Genomic DNA, 27,623 nt, shown 5'->3' on the forward strand with positions numbered 1-27,623 from the left:
TGAGTTACTTTTCTTTAAATATATAGGGATCTAAAGTCAGTAAGAAAATGGCCACAATCTTTTAGAAAAATGGAGAAGGGACACAAAGAGATGCTTCACAGAAAAGGAAACAACTGGCTCTTAGATATCCAAGTTGAAATAATGTGGTCATGGTGGTGCAGGCATGCCTAGTCTCTCTCCGTGTCTGAGACAGGAGGATTTGCAAGTTCAAGGTCAGCCTCTGCAACTTAGTGAGACCCTGTCTCAAGATAAAAAATAAAAAGAACTGGAGATGTAGCTCAGTGGTAAAACACCCCTGGGTTCAATCCCTAGTATTGCTAAATAAATAAATAATAAAAATTATATCCATGCTTTTGTGTGTATGTGTGTGGTGCTGGGGATTGAACCCAGGGCCTTCTGCATGCAAGGCAAGCACTCTACCAACTGAGCCATATGCCCAGCCCTGAACAATGCATATTAAAACTACCAGTCACCATTTTTTGACCTAATGGCAGAGATCAAACCACTGGGCAGTAGCTGTGTTGTGAGGGGGTGCGCAGAAGCTGGCACCAATGCTTGCAGATGGGATTCAAGGGAATATGTTGATGTCTACTACTAATTAAAATGCTCATGACCTTGGATCTGGCAATGTCAGAATGGCTCATGTATGGATGTGGGACTGGAAACAACTTGATGCTGTGAGGTTCTGTTATCCAGACACAGGAATGCCACCAGCCATTGCAGGACCAAGGCAACCTGGTATGTGATGAATGTGCCTGAGCTATCAGTTCAAGAGAGAACAAAGCAGTACAGGGCACGTGGATAGCAGATGTGTGGGGTGCACCAGGCAGACCTGTCTAAGCATACAGTGTGTACAAACTCTCTAGTTGGTTTTTGTCATGATACATACGTAACTATTTTTAGAAAACAAGAGCCTACTTTATTATCACAAAAGACACTCAAGTGAAATGACTTGCATATTTTGCTGGGTCCAAAAATATTCCATAATTTATTTGTTATTCTCCTGGGAAACGTCCAGTTGTTTACCCTTTTTCAGGAGTGAGATCACTAATCTTTAAATGAACCAAATCAATTTTTGCTTTACCTTCATGCATCTTTGATGCTTTACCTTCAGAATTCTTTAAATATTTAGACCATTAGAGATTATGGAAGGAAAAGGGGCTGGTAGGAACCTGCCAAAGCAGAGGCTGTGCAATTTGCGGGGGCGGGGCGGGGGGAAGGGCAGGTTTTTTTATGCCCTCAGTGAAAACTTACTGGCACTGGCCCCAGTGTTGGGGATCATCTTTCCTGCTTTGACTTTTCTGGCCTGTATCACCAAAATTGGCCAGTCCTCTTCCCTAAGAAATAATTTTGAGGAGACCAAAGGGTAGAGGACAGCTGGCTCTGGTTTTGTTCATGTCCTAGGGTCTCCCTTCTGCCTTTCGAGTTGGAGTCCCACATACTACACTCTGCTGGGTGGGAGCTCAGCCTTTTTCTAGTGTCCCACAAGTGAAGGGCTGCTCAAATATCACACAAGTTTTTCACTGGTCCCTCTTCTGCCCTGGACCACTGCAGTTCTGGCTCTGGGAGGTGAGGAGTGAAATTTCCCTTGTGGCCCTTTCCTCTTCTGCACAGGGCTTTGCCACATGGCTTGTTCAGCAAGTGCAGCCCTGGGGAGGCCCAAGAGGAGACCTGTCACCCCATCATAGTCAGGCAGACTGGGGAGCTGTGGTTCTCTCCCTGGCATGCAACTCCTTTGGGATTGTACCAGAATGAAGACAGAGCTTTGTGAAGCACAGGATGACGTGGGTCCTAGCACTTGCCAGAGGAGCTGAAGTGCCCAGAGCCTTCCCTGCTCAGACTGTGGGTCACTGTCCCAGAAGAGGGAGGAGGAGCTTTGCTCTCAGAAAACTGCTGGGAGGGAGAGAGCCCCCTGGCCAGACCTGAATCAGTCCTGCCTCCAGGTGGCCATCTGCTGTTATGGAAAGTAAGACACTATCTCTGTCACTCCACTTTGGCAGGTTTTTAAACTTTAGTTAACAGAGATCTCAGTTGCTGGGTGAACGAACGTTTTGCTCACCAAGAAGAATCACAGGAGAAAACCTTGTAAACCTTTTATTTGGAGCGGAACACAGATTCTTATTCCATGTACTGCACATTCACTGAAGGAACCATGGTGGACATGGGCACTGGGACCCAAGCCATGCCCAAGTGTCACCTATGACACAGGCCCATTGAGGAGGGCAGGTGTCACCACAGAGAATGGGGCTGTGGTCCAAGACAGCACAAGGGCTGCAAGAGTGTGGTTCTGGGACTACATCTTCTTACCCTGCCTCGCTTGTCTGCAAATGGCTCATAGCAGCAATACATTCACTGGAACACAGAGCTGGTGTTCATAAAAGCGGCTCAGACATAGTTTGTACACAAGCACTCAGCACTCACACGACAGGTAAGGCTCCAGCAGCAGGGCCACAAATGTTCTTACAGCAGGTCACACCCAGCTACGCTCATGGCCGTGGCAGACTTTATCAGCAAAGCTGGGCACATGGGATACCCCTCCCTCTTCTTACCCATAGCATCCCCCATCAGTTAGCCCCACACCATCCAAAATTTGAGGGAGCAGACCACTGGGTGATGTCATGTGCTCACCCCCAACAAAGAGAGAAACACGCAAGAGACCTGCTCTCCTGGAGGTCACACTGGTTCTTGTTTGGCTCCCCCTAGAGCAGATAGGACAGCTTGTCTAACCTCCCCAAACTCTCTGGGAAAGGTGGATGTCTGCCCTCAGGGAGAGAACAACAAGGCCCAGGAGCTAAAGTAAGATTCAGGTCACAGGGAGGGAGACAAGAGCAGCCACAGCCCCAGAGATGGAGAGGAGGACACAGGTCTTATGTGCCCTTGTCCCTGTCTGGCTCACAAACCACTTGGATACCAGGCAGAGAGGAAGCACTGGCAGGGCCCTGTTCTTGAGGTTCCCACTCTCAAGTAGCCATAGCACAGCAGAGGCTGATGCACAGGTAGGTGGCACTCTGAGGGCTGCAGGAGGAGGGGTATCAGTCAGCATGGTGGCTCCTCAAGGATAAAATCATGTCCAGGATGGAGGGGTCTGTGAGATGGGAGCTAGGAATACTGGCCAGAGTGGGGAGTGGGGCTGTGCTACTACAAGGCTGGACTCTTCTCTCTGTTCAGGGAGTCGATGTAGTGAAAAATGGCCCCTAGAGCCCAGCTGGTCTCCACATTGTCGATTTTCCGAGTCAGCTTGAAAAGACAAAGGGAGAAGAAGAGAGGAACATCACACTCCTTGAGATGGGAAAGGTTGAGCACATCTGTGAACTAAGGCAGCCCAGACTGGAGCTGGAAGTTGGGGCTATTCCTTGAAAGTCAAGGACTGGGTAGGGGACAAGACTTCAATAATAGGGTCAGCAGTTCCCAGTACCACACCACATAATTGGGACCGGGGTGCCCAAAAGGTGAGTCCCTACCTTCAGCACTTTATCCCTGGGAAAGCCAAACTCCTGGAGCAGCAAGGTAATATAGGTGAGATCCATGCACACGAAGGGGCTGCTGTGTGGCTGGGTCTCTAGAGTCCGACATACTGGAGGGAGATGGCCAGTTCCCAGTTAGGTTCAGACAATTCCCTTCTTGGGAGAGAGTGTGTGGTGTGGACCCCAACTCCACCCACTCTGAGCACCCACCCAGATCCTTACTCCTTTCCAGCCTGGCATGGAAAGGTGAAATGTCCAGAGCAACTCAAGAGGCAGGCCATGAGGCCAGTCCCAGCCTCTACCTAGTCTGGACTCTAGGACCAACAGAGACCTGCACACCTTGTCTTGGGGTCACAATGGAAAGTCACCATCTCCCAGGCCACATCTTTGCACCTGTGATCCTGGACACCTCTTCCAGGTGTCTACCTGCATAAAACTTGTGCTTTCCAGGGGATGAAAATGACAGAATAGCCAACTCAAAAACAACTTACTCTTGCTCTTGAGGAAGAAGGGCAAATTCACCAAGATACCCAATGTCCAGGGGGACAAACCCAAAAGTGACATGAAAGCTTTAAAAAAGTCATTGGGTGGTGGGGAGAAGGGAGAACATTTTATGGAAAAAGTCTAAAATGTAGCTCTTGATCAGCAATTGGAAGCAGCAACCAAAAGGGAATATGAACACTAACACTTCATACACACTCATTCCCTGGCTGTTGGGGTGAGTGTGACTTAGACAAGGTAACAGGAAGAGGGGGAAGGGAACACAACTTGACTTCACACCCACAACCCAACTTCTTCAGGGTCATATTACAATCAATCATGAAATTGCTGGGACATCTCAGGGGAAATCACTCTTGGGGTAACTTGGGTAGCAGTGAAAAGGTGTCAGAAAGAATGAAATGAGGGAGTCTATTACTTATAGCCTGATAACAGTGCACTGGACTGTAGCCCTTTCACAGCTAGGACACTGAGGCCTCTGCCTGTGGTCACTATTAAAAAGGCAGACATGGAATGCAGGCCCCACATGGTAACCCCAGTGCACTTGGAATTCTGCACTTGCATATCTCTGAACACTCACCTGGTTGGCAAAATCAGAATCAAAACCCAGGAATTCTGGGGCCACTTCATGTCACAAGCACTGTAGGCTGTTTGTCCCCCACCTCTTCAGTTTCTGCCCCTCTACTTTCTCAGCCTCTCTCACCCCAGCAAGTACCATGACACTCACCATATTTGGCTGCTATCTCAAAGTCCCCGACCACGAGGCTGCCTCCCTTCTCCGCATCTGTGGGATGAGACAGGCACCCAGTCTCCAGGAGCACCACAGAAGCACATCACGCTGCTGAGGCTTGAGGCTGGTGCCCAGGGACCCAGCTCAGGAAATCCAAAGCACAAAGTTGCAGACACTAGACTCCCCTGGTTCTATATAGCCACCCACACTCATGGGTCATGATTTCTCTTTACTGCAGTGATAGGGATGAAATCCAGGGCCTTGCACATTCTAGGCAAGTGCTCCACCATTGAGCTATACTCCAGCCCATTTGTGGCCTCTAAGGTGGCAGAGTTAGACCAAATTAGGGCAGGTGTTCCCCACAGGATCACAGATAGGGGAGCTTTTGAGGATCATCACACCTCAATCCTGCAATGTCCCCCTAGAAGAACCTCATCAGGATCTCTGGACTGTACAGACTGCAAACTCACAGGTTAGGAAAAGTTAAAAGTACAGAAGTAGAAAAGCTGCTTGAAGTTGTGGCACTGAATTCAGCAATAGTATTTTAATATTGATTTCCCAACTGCGTGTATAAAAAGAGTTCTATAAAAGAAAGTGAGGAATAACCTGCTGGGTCTTAGAGAAGATGTGCAGAGCCTTCACAGGGCTCTGTGGATGGAGTGGCTCCTGACTCTGGGTGTTCAATAAGTCACAAATATCACTGTCAAGATGTCACCATTGGCCAGGTGTGATGGTGCACACCTGTAATCCCAGCAACTTCAGAAGTTGAGGCAGAAGGATCATGAGTTCAAAGTCTGCCTCAGCAATAGTGAGGCATTAAGCAACTCAGTGAGACCCTGTCTCTAAATAAAATACAAAATAGGGCTGGGGATGTGATTTAGTAGCCGAGTGTCCCTGAGTTCAATCCCCAGTACCGCCCCCCCAAATGTCACCATTAAGGATTGTCTGAGGTGTTTTGTTTTGTTTTGTACTAGGTATTGAACAAGGGTGACACTTTACCATTGAATTACATTCCCAGCCCTTTTTATTTTTTGTTTTGAGACAGGGTATTGCTAAGTTGCTTACAGCTTAGCTAACGTGCTGAGGAGGTTGGCTTTAAACTTGTGATCCATCCTTCTGCCTCGGTCACCTGAATTGCTAGAATTACAGTTGTGCACCACTGTGCCCAGCAAAGAGTAGTCTGAGTTCCAAATATGATTCATACTGCTCTGTCAGAGCCAAGCATGACCACAACAGGCAGGTGGATTTGCTTTTTTGAATAGCTCCACATCTCCTGAGGTCACCCCAGGGAAGATGTTGACCTCCTGGTAAGGATAGCCTGTGGCTAGGCTGTGGGGCCCCCAACAGGCTGCTAGACCAAGTTGGGGTATGTGGGCCCTGCAATGTTCACAACTCTGGTGCAATCAGGACAGTGCTCCTCAGGCCTGGCAGGCCAATCAGTCTTGGGAAGAGGTTGCCTGCCACCTTGACTACCCATCCTGGCTGGTGCCTTCCATACTCAGTCCTGTTATGGGGCAGCAGAGCCACTGTAAATACTATGGGAGGTCCCAGTTCCCAGGGAACGGAACAGTGACAGCATTAGTTTTTTCTGGGAAGTTTTTTATTGAAAGTGCTAATTGGGGTTCTTATTCTTACCCCAGGCAATGCATGTTGATATTAGCAGTTAATTTCATTAAGAAAATTCTGGTCTCCAGCCACTAAAGTGACTTTGCAACCCTCTCATGGAGTGTTTATGTAATCTGGCCACTGAAAGCTCCAGCAAACTCCAACACCTGGCTTTGCTCTGACCTTGTTCCCTGGACAAGGGAGGACAAACTAGAGGGAAATCCATATCATGGGGCTGATCCCTCCTGTGGTGGGGAGAGAGCATGCAGCCACCCATCCACACAGTTTCTGAGCTACAGCCACGGGGCCCAGGCAGGATACCATGAGTCTGAGGCAGTTAAATAATATGAGTCAGTTCGGGGCAAGACCTGCCCTCCAGCAGGAATCTAAATCAACAGTATATAACTGTCTGTGCATGAACTAACAGATTTAAGGAACTAATTTATCTATAAAAAGAGAGCTCAGTATTTCCTATCCTAATGACAAGACAACTCCCCACAATCCTGCCTTCCTAAGTCTACTTCCAACATAGAAATGCAATTATTCGCCTGTCACAGGCCCTCTGCCCAGGAAACCCAAAATGCCCAGTCAGCCTCTACCCTTACCTATTAGACCAACACTGGCTGCGAGGTCATAATAGTAGGAAAAAGCATAAAAGTCCACATGCTCCACCTCTTCTGTTCTGTGCACTTTATTTTGAAGAACTTCTGACACTCGACTGGCACACAGCTCATGGAGGCTCCCTGCAGGGAAAGGAAAAGCATACGTCCAGTAGTTAAAGAGCCCTGGGCACTCAGGACATATGTGGCCTCTATAGGCCTTTCTTAGTGACTTCAACTGGTACCAGAAGCCCCTGCAGATCCCAAGTCAGGGGCTGCTTACTGCACAAAGCAATAGCAACCATGCTGTTTCAGATCAGCAAGAAAGGAAGCCCCCAAGTACAAATGGGCCAGAGAGAGTAGAGCCCCAGCTTTGAAGCAGATGGTTTCTGTACTCTGATTCTGATTGTCTCCAGCTGGGTCCTGTGCAGCCATCCTCACCAGCCAGCAGGTATCAGTCACCCTGCACTCACTGTCTGCCAGCCAGCACTGAACTACAGGTCAGCAGCTGCCTCAGAAGTGCTCCCTCCCTATATCACAGTGTCAGGGAGACTGAGGCCCTGTGGGTCACTTGCTAAGTTCACACAGCTAGATAGAGGAGAACTACAACACAGGGTCCCAGAGATTAACAGACTCTGGAGGTCAACTGACAGCCATGGACACATCTCATTAGGCACGTCAACATTCCATACCTTGACCCGACTTCAACCAACCTCTGTCTTTTCCAGTGTTCCCAACAGGACACAGAGCCATACTTTTGACCTTGAGACCTCATTTTCCTCCCATTGTCCCCTCCTCAGACTAGTCATACTACTGCCTCCTTGTTCACTAAATAAAGATGCTACCTCAGGGCTTTTGCTCGTGCTTTCCTCTGGCCTGGAGAAGCCCTGATTTAGATCTGGGTGGCTCATTTCCATGTCTTCGTGTTTTGGTTCAAATCACCCTATGAAGTCTTCCTTGTCTGTCCTAGTAAAGGCTGCAATCTATCTCTTTGCACTCTCATTTTCTTGTTTTATTTTTCTTCAAAGTGATTTTTCATGTTTTACTGCCAGATTCCTCCTGGGGGGACTGTCCTGTTGTGTGCTGGGTGCCTACAGAGAGATCTGGCCCTCAGAACATGCACAGTGGACCACTGAGTCAGAGTGACCTGCATGGTTACCAAAGGTGGACATGCCTTGTGCCACATGTCCAGTCTTGGAATAATAGTTTAATATTTTCACAGAAGACATTCCAAGAGTACAGAGCAATACAGACCACTGGGGTTGAGAGGGCAAGTCTTGTGAGGCTCACTCAGCAGGGCAGCCAGGTTCCCATACCCAGAGCAGGTGGTAAGAAGTAACCTTTGCCAGAGGAGAAGCCTGAATTCTTCTATGTACTAAACTGACCCAGCACAGAACTTCTGGGCCAGCAGCCCAAATAGACCATTTGTTTTGGAACTCGAGGCATTTAGTCCTTCCTCATTGGAGGCCTGAGAGGCAATTGGGCTCTTTGGAAAGAAGCACTGGGGACAGACAAGGAAGCCTTGTGCAGAGATCCTGCAGGGGGGAGGCAATGCAGCAGTTCCCAAGCTCTGACAAAGGCCTCTGGAGGCCTGGTGAGGGTTCCCAGAGTTGCATGTGTTTTCAGGGCCAGTGTGGGCTTGTCTGTGCCAGTCTTCTCCTTCTCAGAGGTATTTGGAAAAGGTACAGGGGATGGGCGGGCTGCCAATGGACCTCATGAGCCACTGATGAATAACTAACACACCATACCTGCCTTCTGTCCTGAAATCCTGTATGTTATTTCAGCATGTTCCCATTCTCCTTTGAAACCTGGAGACAGACAGGGACTGACCAAGTCTTTTCCATCCTTAACTGAAATAAAGAGATAAAAATGGAAGAAAAAAAAGAAAAAAGGAAAAAGGCACAGTACCATCAAACCAGGGCCTTACAAGTCTGGGGAGGAGAATTAAAACAGAGAATACTATAGGCTGGTATTCAAGGCACTGGAGTGCTTCCTGCCAGAGGAGACCTGATTCCTGGAGACGTTCCAGGTGAGCTGGACAGGAAAACCCTCCTCCATCACAGTAGCTGCAACAAACTTCACTTGCCCTGGAAACATGATTGCTTCATGACTATTTGCCATCCCTTGGGGACTTCAGGGTTCCACACACTGGAATTCAGTCAGTTGTCATACAACTCTGTTGGGAGGGGAGCCATCATTACCCAATTTTAGAGATGACTGAGGCTGTAACTGGCAAGATAGTGACAAAGCCAGGACAAGTACCACCAGAAGTCACCATGTCATAAATTGAATTGGTGCTGCTCTGCAGCACAAAAGCCAGGACCCACAACTAGCCAAAGCAGCTGGTGTCTGGTGTTCAAGGCTGCCACTGCACTGCCAACCCTCACAGATAGCAAGGTGCTCTCCACTGAGAGGGTCTTGTCTCTTGTCCCCTTCCTGGATTCTGGCCTTGGTAGGAAGTGTTGGTATGTGACTTTAGGGTGGTCTTCCTTTTTTGGAGGTGCCACGTAAGCAACCCTGGCTATTCTGCTGGGGGCAAAGTCACACAAAGGAGTGACATGGCACAAAATGCCAGTCTGAGCTTCCCCTATGACAGCCACACAAGACTCTGGGACCCTAGTCAAGGCACCATGTGGCAAAGCCCTGTGGAATCATGAAACACATAATAAAGTGTCTGCTATTTGCTGTTTTTCTTTCTTGAGGCACTTGGGATCAAACCTAATGCCTTATGCATGCCAGGCAAGCACTCCATCCCTGAGATGTACCCCTAGTCCCAGCATTTGTTGTTTACCACTGTCTGGAATGATCTGTTATATGATAAAGATGGTGAGACCCTCCTGCTGCTGTGATGAGTGGGAAGAGGATAGAGGCTGGGCTATGGCTCCACAGTTAACCACAGGGGGCAAATGGTACCTGCCTTCTCCTTGTAAGCTAAATAACAGGTGTTCCTGGTCATGGAGTTAGGGCTGCAAATGTTTCTGAGACATGGACATATTTTTGGTTTACAACAAAGGGGATACTACTGAGAATACACACCAAGATTTGAAAAACTCAACCTGGAATAGGATTATATGGGAAAATGACAATTCTGGTTGAATATTCCTAACCTGGCAGAATAACTGGGCCCTTGAAGAAGTGGCAGAAGTGCTGGGCCAATGAAGGGCAGAGTGTGGCCTCATGGTTGGGGGACAACATGGGCTTTGGACAGAGTGCCTCACACACACACATACATCTGGTCACTGTCAGTGCTACCAGGAAAGCCAGGCTGATGCTAGCCTCAAGGTAGCCAAAAATGGGTTACAATTATCTCTAAGAACTGAACTCAAGGCCCACTGGAAGGGGCAGTGAAGACCTGGGATAAGATGCTTCTTTTAATGACCTGGCCAGACCCAGGTTTCTTCTCAGACACTGTGTCTACAGGGTAGGGCCAAATTTGTTTGTTTGTTTGTTTATTTATTTATTTTGGGTGCTGGGGATCAAACCCAGGGCCTTGTGCTTACAAGGCAAGCACTCTACCGACTGAGCTATGTCCCCAGCCCCTATTTATTTATTTATTTTTTTTGTGGTGCTGGGGATTGAACCCAGGGCTTTGTGCTTGAGAGGAAAGCACTCTACCAACTGAATTATCTCCCCAGTCCTCCAAGTTAATTTTTAATGATCGTTCAGAAAGCAGAGTGGGAATCACTGTGAATGAGAAAAGTTTCCCCTGATGGGAAATGCTCAAGCATTCCCTTCTCATGGCCTGTCCTACACTGTCTGAAAAACCAGATAATCTCTTCGAATCCATAAAAACAAGTTCCTCTGGTTTGGATAAGTGTGCCCCAAAGGCTCAAGTGCTAAAGGTTTGATCCCCAGGCTGTGATGCTATTGAGAGGTGGTGGAACCTTTAGGAGGTAGGGCCTACTGGAAGAAAGTTAGGTCACTGGGAGACAGTTCTTGAAGGGGCTATTAGGCCCAAGCCCCTTCCTGTCTCTCTTTATACCTCCCAGCTGCCATGAGGTAACCTCTGCCATGTACTCATACATGACTGTTACCTTACCACAGGCCCAAAGGCAACTGGTCTAACTGTACAAGGACCTCTGAAACCATGAGCCAAAGTAAATTCTTCCTCCTTATAAGTTGTTTATCTTAAGTATTTTGTCACAGCAACAGAAAGTTGTTGACTCCAAATGTAGGTGAGGAATACAAAGTTATTTGGGTTCCTAGAATCTGTGTTTCAGAAATGGTTTCACTAATGTCTCATAAAAACATGACTTAGGCCTAGGACGTAGTTCAATGGCAGGGTTCTTGCATAGCATGTGTGATGCCTTGGGTTTGATCCCTAGTACCACAAAAACGAAACAAAACAAAGCATCAGATGTGCACAGGTAAAACATGTCCTCCTTCATTCCCATCAGGACATCACGGACAAGATCTGAGGCCTGTCCTTCCTAGGCCAGCAATAACTCCAGACTTTGGCTGGTGGCCAATGGTCAGTATGCTATAGCAACAGATAAGGGACTTGAGCAACATGTTCCACTTACCAGGTTTTCCCTCCACACCGCCTAAGATCGCCAGTCGTGCTGACATCAATCCCAGTCCCAGGTAGCTGTGGAAATAGTGCCCTGGGTAAGGCTGGCCTGCAATACATCCACCCATCTGGGTCCAACATAGGTGGGAAAGGTAGAACTTGTGGCAAAGCATTTAGTGCGCTCCTCTGCTTCTTTTAGAAGCCTCTTGCTGAGTTTTAGGGATTTGGCTAATTAATTCAACAAATGAGGTCCTATAATATAGCTCATGTGGACACTGCAGTGAATAAGACAGATTCAACTCTAGTTTTCACAAAGCACAAGAAACTACTGAACATGCCACATTACAAATAGGTGGCTCAGGATTCCTGCACAGTCCCTGGGCTCTCCTCAGTCTTTTGCAAGCCTTCTCCAAAGCAGGACAGAATAAGCCCAATAGAAGAATGTGATTTTACTGCAGATAAATTTAAAAATGATGAAGTTAGACAGGGAGGAGCAGGCAGGATAAGGAGAGTTCAGGTGAACGTAGCAAGAGGGATTCTGGGAACTGGCATCACTGCTGGGATTTGGCTACTCCATAAGGCAGGAGTGGGAGGCAACCAGAGAATGTGCAATGCCAACAGAGCTGTCTGCCTGTGCCCCCAACTCCAATAAACCTACCTGTGGGAATAGAGCTTATAGGTCCTGTTAAACATCTGCAGTGCTGTCAGATGGCCAGGTGGGGAGGCCTGAAGGGTGCCCTGGGGAGGAACATAAGAGAGACTATGTTTCTCCTCGTCTTTAAGAAGACTGTCTCCATTTCTTCAATTCATTTGGATGGACAGGGACATTCAGATGGAGTCAGTTACATGAGATTTTCATTAAGTCCTATACTGTGAAAGAATAAGGAGCAAGTAACAAAAAATAAAGCATCCAGAATGTTTCTTCCTTCTGAGTAGTTTTACCCATTCTGAAAAATATGGCCCAACCAAGACACTTAGGATGTGTAAACTTCATTACTCTATTCCATTGGAAACTAAACATAATAGGAAAATGGGTGGGTTGGGAGTGTTTCTTTGTTTTTTTCTTCTTTCTTTCTTTCTTTCTTTTTTTTTTTTTTTTTTTGCAGCACAAGGGATTGAACCCAGGGCACTTTATTACTGACTTTATTCCCCAGTCCTTTTAAATTTTTTTTTTTTTATTAGTGTGTTACAGTTATACATAATTTTGGGGTTTATTTTGACATGATTATTAGAGCTGGAGAATATCATGCTAAGTGAAATAAGCTAGACACATAAAGTCAAGGTTTGAATGTTTTTTCTCACATGTGGAAGCTAGAGCAAAATAAGGGGGGAAAAGTTGAGGGGAGTCCCATGAAAATAGAAGAGAGATCAGTGGAGTTAAGGGAGAGACAGAGAGGGGAGGGATGAAGGGGGAGTAGAGGGAGGAACTGCAGAATGAAATTGACTAAATTATGCTATGTATGTATATGAATATACCACAATAAATCCCACTTGTGTGTATATCTATAAAGCACCAATTAAAAAAAATAAATAGAAGACCTTTGACCTTTGTATTTTGAGACAGGAACTCACTGAGAAGCTAAGGCTGGCCTCAAACTTGTGATCCTCCTTCCTCAGCCTCCCAGGTTGCTGGGATTACAGGCATGATTAGGAGGGAGCTATTTCAAAACAGCAGATGGTATTAACTGGAAGCATTTTAATCTCAAGAACATCTGTCTTGACAAGGGTGGAGCTCTCTCCCCTGAGTCAGAATATAAACTGTCTGCTCTTGCACCTTTCTTGGGACCCTGAAGGGGATGGGAGCCACTGACTTCATTTTCTCTATCCAAAGGTTTCTGACTATGATCTAATTTATCACCCCACTGAAGATGGAATTTCTATTTTGGTTTTGTTTTTTAGACTGAGTTAAAATTCATATAAGAAGTATTATCTGTGGGGGCACTGGCCCAGGGCTTGGAGGTGTGGAGTGACTTCTATCAGCCAATGGGCCTTCCCTGGGCAGCCCATGACCTGCCTCCCGGGGGACACTGAGGCAGGCAGTTGGTTACCTCGACTTGTGGAAGGAAGGTGATCTGAGTGGATCCTCCGCCCAAATCCAGCATGCCCACACTGCTCCTTCCTGGGGTTTTCAAACTGCCTATATAACAGTGGGTGAAGACAGAGCACTGTCATGTTAGTAAGCAGATGACCACAGTAGAGAGAACAAAGTGATTAGAGGCTGAATCCTTGAGCAGAAAGGAAAACAAGACAGAGAAATTAATGCAACTAATTAAAAATCTCCCCTGAAAAGGGGTACTACATGTTTAAGGGATAAGATCAATGGCTCTACCAGCTTTGGCTTTTTCTTTTTTTTTTTTTGTACCAGGGATTGAACCTAGGGGTATTCAACCACAGAACCACATCCCAGTCCCCTTTATTTTCTATATTGAGATGGGGTCTTGCTAAGTTGTACAAGGCCTCACTAAATTGCTGAGGCTGGTTCAGCAATTTAGTGATCCTCCTGCCCCAGCCTCCGTCACAGGGATAATAGGAGTGTGCCATGATGCCTGGCTCAGCTTTGGCTTTAATGTGAATGATGAAAGGCTGATACTATCTGTCTGGAGAGACAGCAGCCTGGCTGCATCCACCAGGAAGCAGGCTGCTACCTTACCTCCCAGGGAGATGCTGACTTCCTGGACAATAGAACAGGACAATAGATCCTGTAAGGATCCCAACACTCTCCCTGGTCCATTAGACCCATCTCCATTTCTGCTCCCCAAAAGACATGAAGTGAACATTCCTGATCTAGCCCCTCATATCTCCTCCCCTAACCCCTGAAAAGAACAAATTCTGCCAGGAAACCTCTTTCTCATACCTACTTCAGACACATGGCCATTTTCCATAATTCTACTTCAGGGACTCACACTTAGAATAATCTATGAAAAATTACCTCTTTTTCTCTATTTCCAAGAATAGATGTTTTTGTATAGGGCGATTAGCCTTTGTGTCACATTGAATACTTAGAAACTTGGCTGATTTACTCACTACTTCTCTCATAAAAGAGAGGACAGGGACCCTGGTAGATGTTTGGCAAGAAACAGGCAGGGACCGTGGATGGGAGAAACAGCCCAGATAGAGGTGCTCTTCCAGCATGCACCCCTGTGAGTGCACAGCTGCCCATGGAGCCCGGCAGACACCCCTATAGCCTACCTGAAATTTAGGCTGTTGTGAAACCCAAGGGATCATAGAAACAAGGCCCCTGCTCTCCAGCAAGGCCATCAAGTCTACCTTTACATGTGACTGTGAACCATTAGCCTTTCCCATTGAAGTAAACACACACCTGTTAGGAAGTTGACAGTGATCCATGCTGATACGCCTACAAAAGAGTGGCAGAGGCAGCACTGTAATCGCTTGAGACGCTGTCAATAAAACACCCAGGACTGCTACATGTCGGTTTTCAAATTTCAGGAGCACCAAGTGCCCACTGCCTCAATGCTCTCAGCCTTCAGACCATCCACAGAGAGGAACATTATTCATTCATAAGCAGATCCAGCAGCTTCGGGCAGGCTATTCTAGAAGATGCCACACTGAAACCCAGAACACTTTACCAAAAGCCATGCCTCTTTCCCACTCTTCATTACCAGCTTCCTCTTTTAGAAGAGGCAGGGAAAGAACCAAATGTCCCTTCCACTCCCATATAACCCATATAAATTCACTTTATGTGTGTGTGTATGTGTGTGTGAGAGAGAGAGAGAGAGAGAGAGAGAGAAAGAGAGAGAGAAAGAGAGAGAGAGAGAGAGAGAGACACTGGCCCCCCCAAAGACCATCTGGCATATTGAAACTGTGATTGGGACCCTAACCTTAATTATTTTCCACCCCTGTGCCTGACCAAGGAGAAAGCTCCCATATGTGGAATTCCCAATAGCAACACAGCACAGAGCCTTCTTACTGTGACAGCATTACTGTCTGCAGGTGCTTTTGGAGACTCTACCTTCGTCTGTTCCGTTCATGATGGAAACACAGTCGTCCCCTACCAGGAAGGGTGATGCCTTAAATACCTCTTTCACCTAGATGTAAAGAGAGACATTCCTTCATCATTTAGAATATAGTCAGTGGTTGTCAGGTGTGTCATATGTTCAGCAGGCAGGAATCAAACTCTGAGGAGTCTGAATAAGAGCAAAGCTTCCATTTCTCTTTAGGCATCTTCTATCTTCGGTGAGGGGGTTTCCTCACTTAATCTCTTTTCCAGGGTAGCTAACACACATGCTGCCGCGGTGAAATGTCTTAGGACAGTTTGGACTGGAAGAGATCTGGGGGAATGGATGGGATGGGGGTGAGCTGTTGCACCCTGAGCCTGCAGGGCCCAAAAATGCTGCCCAGCTTTGGGATGTGAGATGAAGGGTGTGAAGTCCTACAAGGTAGAGCTCAATCCTGGGGACCACTTATATAGTCTAGAGGCCACTGCTCCAGGGAGCCAGCCCAGCAGATGGGAGGCAGAGGCCATGAGCATTTTGGTATATTTCCTTCTGTTTTCTAGCAAGTCTTAATATACAGATCTGCATACCCCAAACTCACTGAGGTACCACAGTTCTACTTTTTGAGTGACCCTGACAGATGTACACTGTAAAGGTAAATAGTGTAGGAATGTTATAAAGGTTGAGGGGGGTCATTGTGCCTAAAGCAGTTTCCTAAACTCAGTAGTTGGGAAGAGTCATTCCCAGCCTCAGAGCAGAGTGCCAGGCAGCTAGGGACACAGGAGCGTTGAGGAGTACTGGGACTGGAGAAGAGGCTAAGGGCCTCTTAAACAGTCATGCCAGGGCATCAGACCAAGAGCCGGACTCTGTCACCAGTCAAAATAAGCACAGTAAGTTTGGGTTAAGATGTCAAAAGTTCAGTTCTCACAACCCTCCGACTCAGCCAATCTCTGGGTAGGGGACGGACTTCAAAAGCAGTGTACTTTTAAAATAAAGCTGTTTTTCTTGTTATAAAAACACAGATCTACTCTAGGAAACAAACACAGACTTAAATGTCATGCAAAAGACACCTAAAGGTGAGGCTGAAGGTTCCCTCCTCAGGACACTTCTATGTAATCTGTCTGCTCAACACTGGTAACAGGAATAGCATTTTTAGCAATCATTAGATACCTACCAGAGAGGGAAATGGCTAAACTCACCTTTTGCAATAACTTCTGAGCCTTTTCTCCTGGTAACAGGCGCAAACCAGCTGTGGCCTTGAGGACCAGAGGGGTGACCTTCCAGAAGTCGAATGGAATCTCTTGTTTAGCAACATCCAGCAGTTCTTGAATTCCCTGAGCACTCTGTGGATATTATAAAAGCAAAGCAGGGCCTGTTGTACCCAACATATAGTGCTACCTGCCCCTTTTGGATATATAAACATATATATTTTTTTAATTTTCAAAATCAGGAGGGGACAATGACCCAAGTACTACTGGCAGTGTGTGGGGACACAGAGACCAGGAGACCATAGAGTAATTTCCTTGGCATGTAATGTGGCAGGATGAGAGTGGGTCAGAAGTAATGAGGCTAAGCTCAATCCTTACAGTAACTTCTAAGCCCTCTGAGTATGACCAGCCCTGTCACTAACCTTACCAGGAAACCTCAGATGACCTGACTTCTCTGGACATCATGAGGGTGTCAGGATCAGAAAATTCTAGGGTTCCTTGTAGAACTAAGTGCCATGAATAACACACTACACTGAGGAACCATGTCACACCAGGATGTTCAAGACCCAAAGGTTGTCTGAGGTCCTAGGTCAGAAAAGGTGTGGGGTGGGAGGCAATTTGAGAAAGTATAGCTGAGTATGTCATAGGTACACTGCCACAGGGGTCAACTGACAATATTTGTCCAAGGGGGACACTCACATTCCTTTCACCCAGAAATCCCAACTAAGAATTCATGTTGGGATTATGAAACACGTGTTAGGTGACAGACTTTGCTACTCTATTCTGTATGTAAAATAAAAAAAAAGGAAAAGAACAAGTGTACAAAAACCGGATCTTAAAGGCTACATGATACAGCACGGGTGTGATTCTGTGTGGAGGAATCCTTGCTGTCACCTGGGGAGCTTAGACATCTGTCTCATTGAATGTATGTTACCTACCCACAAGGTTAAGATTTTTAAAATCCTGAGTTTATTCTAAAGATATCTAATTTAATCAGGTTTTAACCTCATTGTTATTGTCAAATCACAAATTTCTATTTGTTTTTAAATTAAGCTAAAGGATTTCTTTGATTGAAGGTTCCTACTAAAACAACAGTTCAAAAAAATGTTAGGATTGGGGGTGTAGCTCAGTGGTAGAGCACTTGCCTAGCTGGCTTCGATTCCCAGTATCATTAAAAGAAAAAAAAAAGAAATATGCAAAACTTACAAGACTAGTATGAAGAAATTTTAACTAAACTTCCCACTAATATTTTTGTCAGTTTGTGGCACTTGTGTTTCTGAACTGCAACAAGACCTTAGGATGACTGACAGGACTGCATGTTGACAGGTAGGGTGGGAGGCTCAAAGAAGACCTGAACACTTTTCTCCACCTGACCATTCTCAATGGCAGTGAATATCCCTGAAAGCATCAGCAAAAATGCCTTCCTCTAAGAAGATGGCCTACCTAATCCAAAGGAAAGGAGTTAGCTTTAACTAATTACATAATTAGAAGACATTTAATGAACAAATAGACAAAAGAGTATTATTACCTTTTCAACGTCGTCAGCATAAGCAGAAAGACCAGGCTTCAATGCTTTGAAGGTTTCATGGGTCAAGGTGGGAGTTTCTAAGGGGAAAGTGTTTTTAAGAAGGCACAACAATAAATATAGACAGACATGTGAATATATATATATAAACAACTGTGACTAGCTGGACTTTTGATCTGACCACATGAACCAATCCTAGAGTGGTAGGTGACCTTTCTTTTCTTGTTTAAATTTTGCCACTTCAGTTCAACAGAACATGAGTATGTTACCTAATATTTGGGCCAAACTTTGTGCAACTTTGAGTTGGGTGAGGGTGTAGCTCAGAGGAATATTGCTTGCTAAGCATGAATGAGGCTCTGGGTTTGAAACCCAGCACTGCAATAAACAAAAACAAAAAGAAAACAAAACAAATAAACCCAACAATCTTTATTGAGCATAAAACACTCACAGAACCCTACATCCATTTAAAGTGTTGTTTTAAGTTAATTCTTGCTGATTGAACAGCATGATTGATTCCAACCTGTAAATATGAAAATCCCTTCCTTGATGCTGGGATGGATATATCACAGGGTCCTAAAGATTTAAGAGTTTTTTAAAGAATTGAGCGTTATGCCTTATTAGGAGGCTGAATTTCGGAAGGAAAGTGATAAGATGTATCCTGTGGCCTCAAACCAAGGCCTCACACATGTTAGTTAAATGCTCTATTACTGAGCCTCACTCCCAGCCTTTAAATTAGCTTTAAAACTACCTCTGGAGGTAGGAACGGTATCTAAATATTTAATTATAGCAATAAATTACAAAATAAAACAATAAATATAAAAGTATTCAAGAAGAAATATTTCAAATATATAACAAATATAATTTGCCCTGTTGAATCAGCAAGAATTAACCATACTAAAACTAACACTTTAAATAGATGGATTTTTATATATAAACTATCTTCAATAAAGGTAACTTTTTTTTTTTAAAGCAAAGTTTTAGCCCAAACATAAAATAAATAATAATGAATTTAGATCAACTATTCTATGATAGTTTTAGAAAGAGGTACTGGTATCAACAGATAGCAGTTAAATGCCAGAATGGTGCCTACCCAAAAGGGTCAACAAGAACTAGAGAGAAGGGACAGCCAGATGTGTGATCAGGTACCTGTCTGGCAGAGGGCTTGACATGCTCACTAGCTACAGGTCAGAGATGTACCAAGAAGGGCAAATCTCAGGGTAATAGGCATGAGAGAGGAACAGAGAGAAGAACTGGGCAGCAACCAGGGTCCCCATACAGAAGTCACCTGCCTTCAAGACACAGCCCTCACCTGACCCTAGGAAGCAAAACTGGCAGGGGCTCAGGCTCCAGGTTCCTTCTCACTGCTGATGGCCCTTATGGCTGTCTGAATCCACTATGGCAGCTTCTGGTAGCCTGAGTTCTGGGTTTTTGCTATTTATTTAACTTGCCTGGATTCCTGGTTCTCATAGGCCTGAATACGGAGTTATTTCATGCCTGAAACTCTTGTGATATAACCTCTGGCCCAAGTCACAGTCACAGTTATCCAACAAATCAGTGAAAAATGGGGAGAGGATGGGCCACTAAATGCCCTCTAGGATCTCAACTGCTCTTCAGTAGTAATCATTACTTGCTACTGTTACAGTAACTTGGGGACTCCTGGGGAATTTAGATGGCCCAGCTTTGGTCCACATCCTGAATCAACATCTCTTAGTAACTGCATTATTGGGATGGAGGGATGTATGTGTGTGTGCTGCTAGGGATCAGATTCAGGATTTTGCACACACTAGGCAAGTCCTCTATCACTGAGTTACATCCTCAGTATCTACATTTTGATAAGCTATCATGTGTTCAAGGCAGGGGCTCCAGCCCACACTGTCTTCTAGGTGAGGAGATTCCAAGAGCCCTGCCAGGAGATGGGAAAAGACAGATCCCATGTCTGGGCCCAAAGAGGCTCACAGTTAGGCCGGGATACCTCCAGGAGGCTGAGAAAACTGGAAGACGTGCACGCGGGTGCCAGTGCTTCCGGCATCAAACATGATCCCATAGAAGACTTCATGACCACGTGTAGTTGATCCCAGTGAGCTGCGGGCCTGCTGTCCCCACCGGGCCCCTGAGGCTGCCCCCGCGACAGTAAAAAAGGCCTGGGTGGCAGAGGCTCGGTGCCACTTGATGTAGACGACGTAGATGAATAGGCCCAAGCACAGTCCCAGGGGGTATGCCACCTTCGTCATCCGCAGGGTCCCATGATTTGGTATTTTTCTCATTTCTTAGTTTGCCAAGGACTGTGCTGCAACTGTTGATAGGAAAGGAGGAGAGGCAGAAAAATCACGTTAGGCTTCAAGGTTTCAATGTGTTAGAAACACAATGTGTTTGTTCCCCGTCCAGGAACAAAATGTGCAACCAGAAACTGGTCTGCCTTTACCCACAGTAGTCATTTGATTCCTGAAGTGGTTCTGGAAAGTGTGGTCCAGAACTGAGGACTATAAATACTAGGTAACCTGTCCAAGGTTGTATGCCTTGTAAGTGCTGAACTGGGCACAGATCACAACTGTGGCCTCTCTAAGTGTCACTCTACACAAATGACTCTGAGACATGCTGCTGCTTAAATAAAAAGTCATGTGTAAGCAATGTCCCTAGATCATTCAAGTAAGAGAAGAGTATCTCATCTATTCTTTGAATCCCTACTTATACTCCCACTAAAGCAATTAACTCTCAAAGATTTAAAAAACTGTCCCTCAGGCAACTACAGGGAATCTGACATAAGTGTGAAAAATGTGGCTCTTTTTTTCTGGAAGTTTCACAACAGAGGGCTCTTTTCATTAGCATAGTGCATGCCTGCCAAGGAGGAAGTAATGTCTGTGTGCTTTCAAAGCCTATGAAAATTCCACCCAGGTAGCAAAATAAATTAATTTGGCACTGTTATTTTTGGTTCAATACATCCCAAAATGAAAAGCCATTTGTTCATGTTTTATTAGCAGTTCTTGGTGCAAGACAGTATGTGGAAACCTGAGTCCTCCATGGATAAGAAATGAGGGAACTGATTCTCAGGGTTTCCCCTGCCCTGGGGGAACATCTATCAGTCTGCCATTCCTGCACTTTCTTGTATGCTGTGGGGAGTGCAGTGGTGCTACTGGGGGAGCAGAGGGTAGGGAAATGAGGGCTGGAAGCAGGATCTGGGAATGTGCTTTAACTGCCACAGCATGTGACCATGTCAAACTATTATCTTGGGTGGGGTGCTGTTCTCCTCATCTGTAAGGTGGGGCTGCTTACAGGAAGGCTGCCTTTTGACATTGGGGATTCAATGTGCTCAGGACAGGCTACTGAATACAGAATTTACAGAGGGGAAACAGAAGGAAACATCCCCTGGGAACTAGGAACAGTGAGGACTGTGTGGCTGCACTGCCTGGAGAGGGAGACAGTATAGGGGGGCCAGCCCTATGTGAGCTGCATGCCAACCCTGAGGCTGCTAGGTGGGGAAGAAATGGAATGAAAGGGTTCGTTAGGAGAAAACATGCAGCAGGCCTTCCTTGATTTCTCCTTCTTGGATTCCAGCTTGTGGCCATACCCAGATGCCCTCAGGTCCATGGGGCTCAGGACAGACAAGCACTGCTTCTGTGCCCTGACTGTAAGAAGAGGCCCAAGATGGGGCAGGAGGCAGGACAAATCACCCTTCTGGGTTACAGAAAGGTTCTCCAGTTGGGTGCTGAGAAACAAGCCTCCTTCCCTATCCCTACCAGCTAGATTGACTAGGGAACAGAGAGAGAAGACTTGACTAAAATCAGAAATAAAAGAGAACATTACTACTAATTTTACAGAATAAAAATGATTACAAGAGAGTACTATGAACAATTATATGCCCTCAAATTGAATAACTAGATGAAATGAACAAATTCCTAGGAACATACAACCCACCAAGATGAATTATGAAGAAACAGAATATCTGAAAAGACCTATATACAGTAAAGACACTGAATCAATAATCAAAAATCTCCCAACAATGAAAAGTGTTGGACCAGAGAGCTTCACTGCTGACTCTTCTAAATATTGAAAGATGAATTAACATAAATTCGTCTCAAAAGATTGAATAGGAGGGAATACTTCATGACACTGAACCTGGTGATGATTTTGTAGATACGATACCAAAATGCAAGCAACAAAACAAGAATGAGTCAGTGGGATTACATCAAACCATACACCTTCTGCATGGTAAAGTAAACAATCAACAAAATGAAAAGGCAGCCTAAAGAATGGGAGAAAATATCTGCCAAACATATTTGATCAGATAAGGAATTAATAAACAGAATATAAAAGGAATTACTAAAAAATTGTATTGTCCTTTAAGAAAAGAGGGACAGCAAAATACCCAGTCCCCGAATAACCACTTTCTGTTTCCAAAACCTGCTCAATTTAAGAGGAGAAAGAAAGCAAGCCTGGGCTGGAATGTCCAGGTATAAATGGCTGTTTCTTAAGCACACTGGGAAAGTTAGTGTTATCTGTGAAAAGTCACTTTTTTGCACATACCCCATGGAAGTTGCTCCTTGGGATGCTGGTCATATAAGCAAAGTAGGTAAGCTTACTGCTGATGATGTCACTGCTCTTGTAGCCTACCACATAAAATCCCTCTCTCAGTTGTGGCTGGTGCGGAATTGAAGGTGCTACAGAAAGGATAAGGGTCACACATCCAGTAGGCTACCACTTGACAAAATGAAATGAGAGAAAGAAGGCACCTTGAGGGACAGGTTTGCTATTTGTTCAGTTTATAGCACTGAACTCTTCTTGGAGCAGTCACTGATCTCTTGTAAGCTTTCCCCAACAGATCATGTTTCTCATGATTTTGTGTCATTTGTGGGTACTTGCTTTGGCTTCTCTGCAACTTACCCCACTGCCATGACACAAATGGGCTATGGATAGGACATCAACAATCACAAAAAAGTAATGATTAAAAAATGGGCAAACAGATGGGCATGGTGGCACATGATACCAAAAACACAAGCAATAAATGCAAAAGCATCCAGTGAAATTATACCAAACTATACAGCTTCTTCACAGTAAAGGAAACAATTCTGTAATCCCAAGTACTAGGGAGGCCAAGACAGGAGGATTGCAAGTTCAAGGCCAGTCTAGGCAACAAAGTGATACCCTGACTCCAAATAAAATTTAAAAAAGGACTGTGGGTGTATCTCAATGGTAGAGTACTTGCCTTGGCATGCACAGGTCTGGATTCGAACTCCAGTACTGCAGCAAAACAAATTAAAAAAAATTGTGGACAGATGTCTCCAAAGAAGAGGTACAGATTGGCCAGCAAGCATATGATAAAATGCCCGATATCATCAATCACTAGAGAAATGCAAAACAATAAGATATCACCTCACATATATTAGGGATGATTACTATTAAAAAAGGTTCTGGGTGCAGTGATGCACACCTGCAATACCAGCAATTCAGGAGTGTGAGGCAGGAAAATTCCAAGTTCCAGGCTAGCCTCTGCAACTTAGTGAGACTTTATCTCAAAATAAAAAATGTATTTTAGTGGTAAAATGTCCCTGGGCTCATTCCCCAGTACCTAAAAACAAACAAAGGGTTGAGGGTATAGCTGAGTGGTAGAGCACTTGCCTAAGCATCCATGAAGCCCTGGGTTTTATCCCCAGGACCACAAAAAACAAATGAACAAATACCTCTCCCCCAAATCCTCCAAAACAAAACAAAACAACAAAAAGAGACTATAACAAGTGTTGGTGAGCATGGAGAGAAATTGGAACCTTTGTGCCCTGGGAAAGTAAAGTGGCATAGCTGCTATGGAAAATACTGTGAGACTTCCTCCAAAAATTAAAAACACAATTACCATATGATCCATTAATTCCACTTCTGAGTATGTAGCCAAAAAAATTAAAATTGGGATCTTGAAGACATATTTGTATAACCATATACACTGGGTCAGATGAAAAAGTTTTTAAGATGGATGGTGGTGATGTCTACACAACAATGTGTACAAACTTCATGCCACACTTAATAATGGCTACGATGGTAAATTTTATGAGTATTTTATCACATTAAAAAAAAACCGGGCTGAGGAGATAGCTCAGTCAATAGAGTGCTTGCCTTGCAAGCACAAAGCCCTGGGTTCGATCCCCAGCACCACAAAAAAAAAAAAAAAAAAAAAAAAAAAATCTTCCAATGGTTGAACCCAGACTGGTAAAATACATGAGCTCTGTGGCTGGAAGAGGAAAGGCAGTAGGGGCGGTGGCAGGGAGGAATACAGAGGATGGGGCCTGAACACTGTATCAAATTCATACTCTTTTAAAGTTTTAGTTACCTCTCATTCTCAACAAAGGTGACAGGCCATGCCTCACTGAGATTCTTCCCAATTTAAATGTTCTTTTTTTTTTTTTTTTCAGCATACTGTTCCTTTGGTTCTTTTTCCATACCCTTGTGATATTTACTGCTACTCGAAGCCCTGGCCACCTGAGGTCCCTCCCTAGGGTTCTATGGAGCTCTATATACTTCCACTTCCTTGGTAAATTGTATGGAGGGTTACCTATGTAGGCCCCTTTCAGTTAGATGGTGCCTTTCTGGGAGTAGTGACAAGCCCATCTACCTTGGACCTTCAACACCCAACACAAGGCCAGAGTCCAATGGCTGCTCACTCAACACCTGCTGCTGAAGGAGGCTGGCTGATGGCTTAGAATAGAAGAGGCAATAAGAAAAAGATGGAGGCATTAACAGTGCCCCAGAACCCAAGTGTGGTCAGATAGGAACAGATCCTTGGGGAGGGTCTATGTGGCAGTAGGGAACAGTGACCAGGTTTTCCACATGCCAAGTTAGACATGATAAGACATCAGTCAGAAATGGGACTGACCCTATAGTAGGTTAGGGGATATTAGCTGATATCAGATGTGCCCATTCTGAGGCACTCAGCTCTTACCCTACTACTGCTTCTCTCATAGGCCTCCTTTTGTTAGGTTATTGTAACCCAGTTTCAGGTTTCTATGCTAATCATTAAATGTTGACTTTAATATTTACAAAGTTCTGAAGCAGTCATTGCTAGGGATGAATAGTGAGGATACAAAAGTAATACTAATACCTTGTAACTATGAAAGTGTTTTACATAAACCTGTATAGAATCAAGTTTTTAAAAAAAATTAAAAAAAAATTTAGTTGTATATGGACATATTTTATTTGTTTATTTTTATGTGGTGCTGAGGATTGAACCTGGTGCCTCACATGTGCTAGGCAAGTGCTCTACCAGTGAGCCACAACCCCAGTCCCAGAACCAAGTTTTATCATGCCCTGAGTCAGTTTAAGTACCATGTTCTACACAACTGGATTAACAGGTGGTCTATCAAATTTGAGGCAAAGGAGGCTATTAAATTTATCTACCCATTTAAAAAAACCCAACCCTAAAGGGTATATTCCATTGTCTGTGTTCAGGGGCCCAAAAGAAGAAGGTGCTGTGGGGAAGATGAATCCTTCTAAGGCATACCTCCAGTGACCCACTTCCTTCAGCCATAAAACCTGCCAACAGTTACCACCTATTCAAACAAGGATGGACTGATTAGGTTACAGCTCTCAATCATTTCATTTCTGAACATTCCTTCATTAACACAGGAGCTTTGGGAGGATACCTCATAATCAAACCATAACAAGTGTTAGAGACAGAAGCCTACTGTGTCCTGATTAGGTTTCTAGGAGCTGGGGATAGCTAGTTGGCAGCTGGAAATGCATGCTCCATCTGAGTAGACTGGTGGCTGCCTAATCTGTTGGCCAGTTTTTGTCAGGTTTTTGTTAAACCTGACAAAATCATATTCCAATAAAGGATACGATTGAAAATGACTGATGCACAGGCTAAAAATGTGACATAATAAAGCACGCTAGCAAACCACTCATTCTCCTGATTTTCTCAGCAATAAGCCATACATGAATAGGCCCTGTCAACACCACCTGCTATTTTCTTTTCACAGGATGCAGTGGGAGGCGAGGTACTTCCAGACTTCCTTACATGAACAGCTGTCCACCTCTTAGGTTCTGAATATTAGGCTCTAGGAGAAAGAGACATACACCAAATTAGCCAACTGATGCCTTCCAAGGTAGAAGTAGAGGAACAAAAAACTGATTTTGGATTTGTTGCATTATGCTTGTCAGATTTTGCAAGAGTGACTATCTTTTTTTTTTTTTTTCCTTCAGTGCTGGGAACAAACCCAGGGCCTTGTACATGCTAGGCAAGCACTCTACTATTCTACCCCAGTACATGAATGATTACATTTTTAATACAATGGTATCACCAACAGGGAAACCTCCTCCAGGAAAACACTGCTCTTCCCCCTCCATGGCTCTACACACTGGGTCTGAGGAAAAGTCTTTTCTCTTTGTAATCATATTCACCATCCACTTCTCCCCAAGGAACCTCCTTCCCAGAGGTTTGAGATTCCCACGCTGGTGGCTAGGGTTTGGGACTTTCTCTGTATCCTGTATGACGTAGGATGTGTGCCTCAGTACACATAATCCCAGAATACAGGTGCCTGGAAAGATGTTTAGAACTGGCCAGGCATTTCCCTGTGACTGACTGCTTCGGATGGATATACAGGGTGAGGGGTTGTGGCCACAGTGACCAGCCCAGCAATGTAGACTTTCTCCCTTCTCTTAAAATCATTTAATAGCTTCCAGGTGCACCCTCCTTTCTTTGTCCCTTCCCATTTGTACTTCCCTTTTCACTCTCCTGGCTGCTTTTTGGCTTTCCACTGAACGAGTCTATTCTGGTGCCCAGCTCTGTCCAACCCAGGATCATTCCCGCTCTCAAACTGAGGTATCATCCATGGCCACAGGTCAGCTCAGGCAGAACCACCCTGAACCACCTATCAGCTCTTCCTGATCATCATTCCATCAAAGTCAACTGTCCTTTCTTCAGTACTGAATGAACGACAGAATCTTACCTGTTTCCTGGGCGACCCAACTGGACTATGAGATCCAGAAGGGGAAGAAGGGCCTGCCTGCCCTGTCCCTGGCACCGAGCTTGGGGGCGGGTCACTGCTGGCTGAATGAATGAATGAGGCAGGGAGGTACAACCTCTTGGCGATACAGAGCCCTGCTACGTGCCCTACCCTGTTGTCCACAACACTGAACAAGGCCCACGGGTCAGCGGAGTCCAGACGTCCGGAGAGGACAAATGCAGCCGGGACAGAAAGGCAGAGGGAGAGGAGCCTGGGGCTGACAGTGGCCCTCAGGCAACTCTCCAGGCGCTGCCGCTCTGAACCAAGAGTCTGCCAGGTGCGTGAGCGCTGCGAAACCTGGACCCCGCTCCGCTCAGGCCCCTACCTCCAAGGTGCCCCGCATTGGGAAGGCCCACCTGCAGCCCCCGCGACCCGCCGTTTACCCTGCACAGCACTGTCTCTTCCAACCACGGAGGCTGGTGCCCTTCCTGGGCAGTCGGCGGGGTACTCCGGAGCTCTGGTCCCTGCCGGCGTCACCTCGGCCTCTAACCGGGACATGCGACCCCGTGGATCTTGCAAGCCTCGGCCCCGCCCACGTGCTCGCCAC

At 45.5% G+C, this 27,623-nt stretch overlaps 1 protein-coding gene across 8 annotated transcripts; it reads right to left on the reverse strand.

Moving 5' to 3' along the window:
* Nucleotides 1–351: 351 nt before the first annotated feature.
* Nucleotides 352–27,623, reverse strand: ENTPD6 (ectonucleoside triphosphate diphosphohydrolase 6). 8 transcript variants are annotated; one of them, XM_079123628.1, is made up of 16 exons: nt 27,460–27,623; nt 26,031–26,128; nt 23,293–23,327; nt 20,065–20,385; nt 18,096–18,172; nt 16,559–16,702; nt 15,377–15,452; nt 14,726–14,761; nt 13,455–13,543; nt 12,065–12,144; nt 11,420–11,484; nt 8,645–8,746; nt 6,903–7,040; nt 4,690–4,746; nt 3,462–3,574; nt 352–3,237 (listed from the first exon to the last, which is right to left on the reverse strand). In XM_079123628.1, exons 4-16 carry the CDS (start codon nt 20,354–20,356, stop codon nt 3,139–3,141), a joined length of 1,368 nt encoding a protein of 455 aa, XP_078979754.1. In that variant the 5' UTR covers nt 20,357–20,385; nt 23,293–23,327; nt 26,031–26,128; nt 27,460–27,623; the 3' UTR covers nt 352–3,138. The 8 variants fall into 8 exon arrangements, 7 of the variants coding, with proteins under 7 accessions (XP_078979754.1, XP_078979756.1, XP_078979753.1 ...); XM_079123630.1 differs by having other exon boundaries at nt 27,433–27,623; XM_079123627.1 differs by lacking the exon at nt 23,293–23,327.

This window comes from Sciurus vulgaris (assembly GCF_902686455.1).
Source record: "Sciurus vulgaris genome assembly, chromosome: 2".
Taxonomy (NCBI): Eukaryota; Metazoa; Chordata; class Mammalia; order Rodentia; family Sciuridae; genus Sciurus; species Sciurus vulgaris.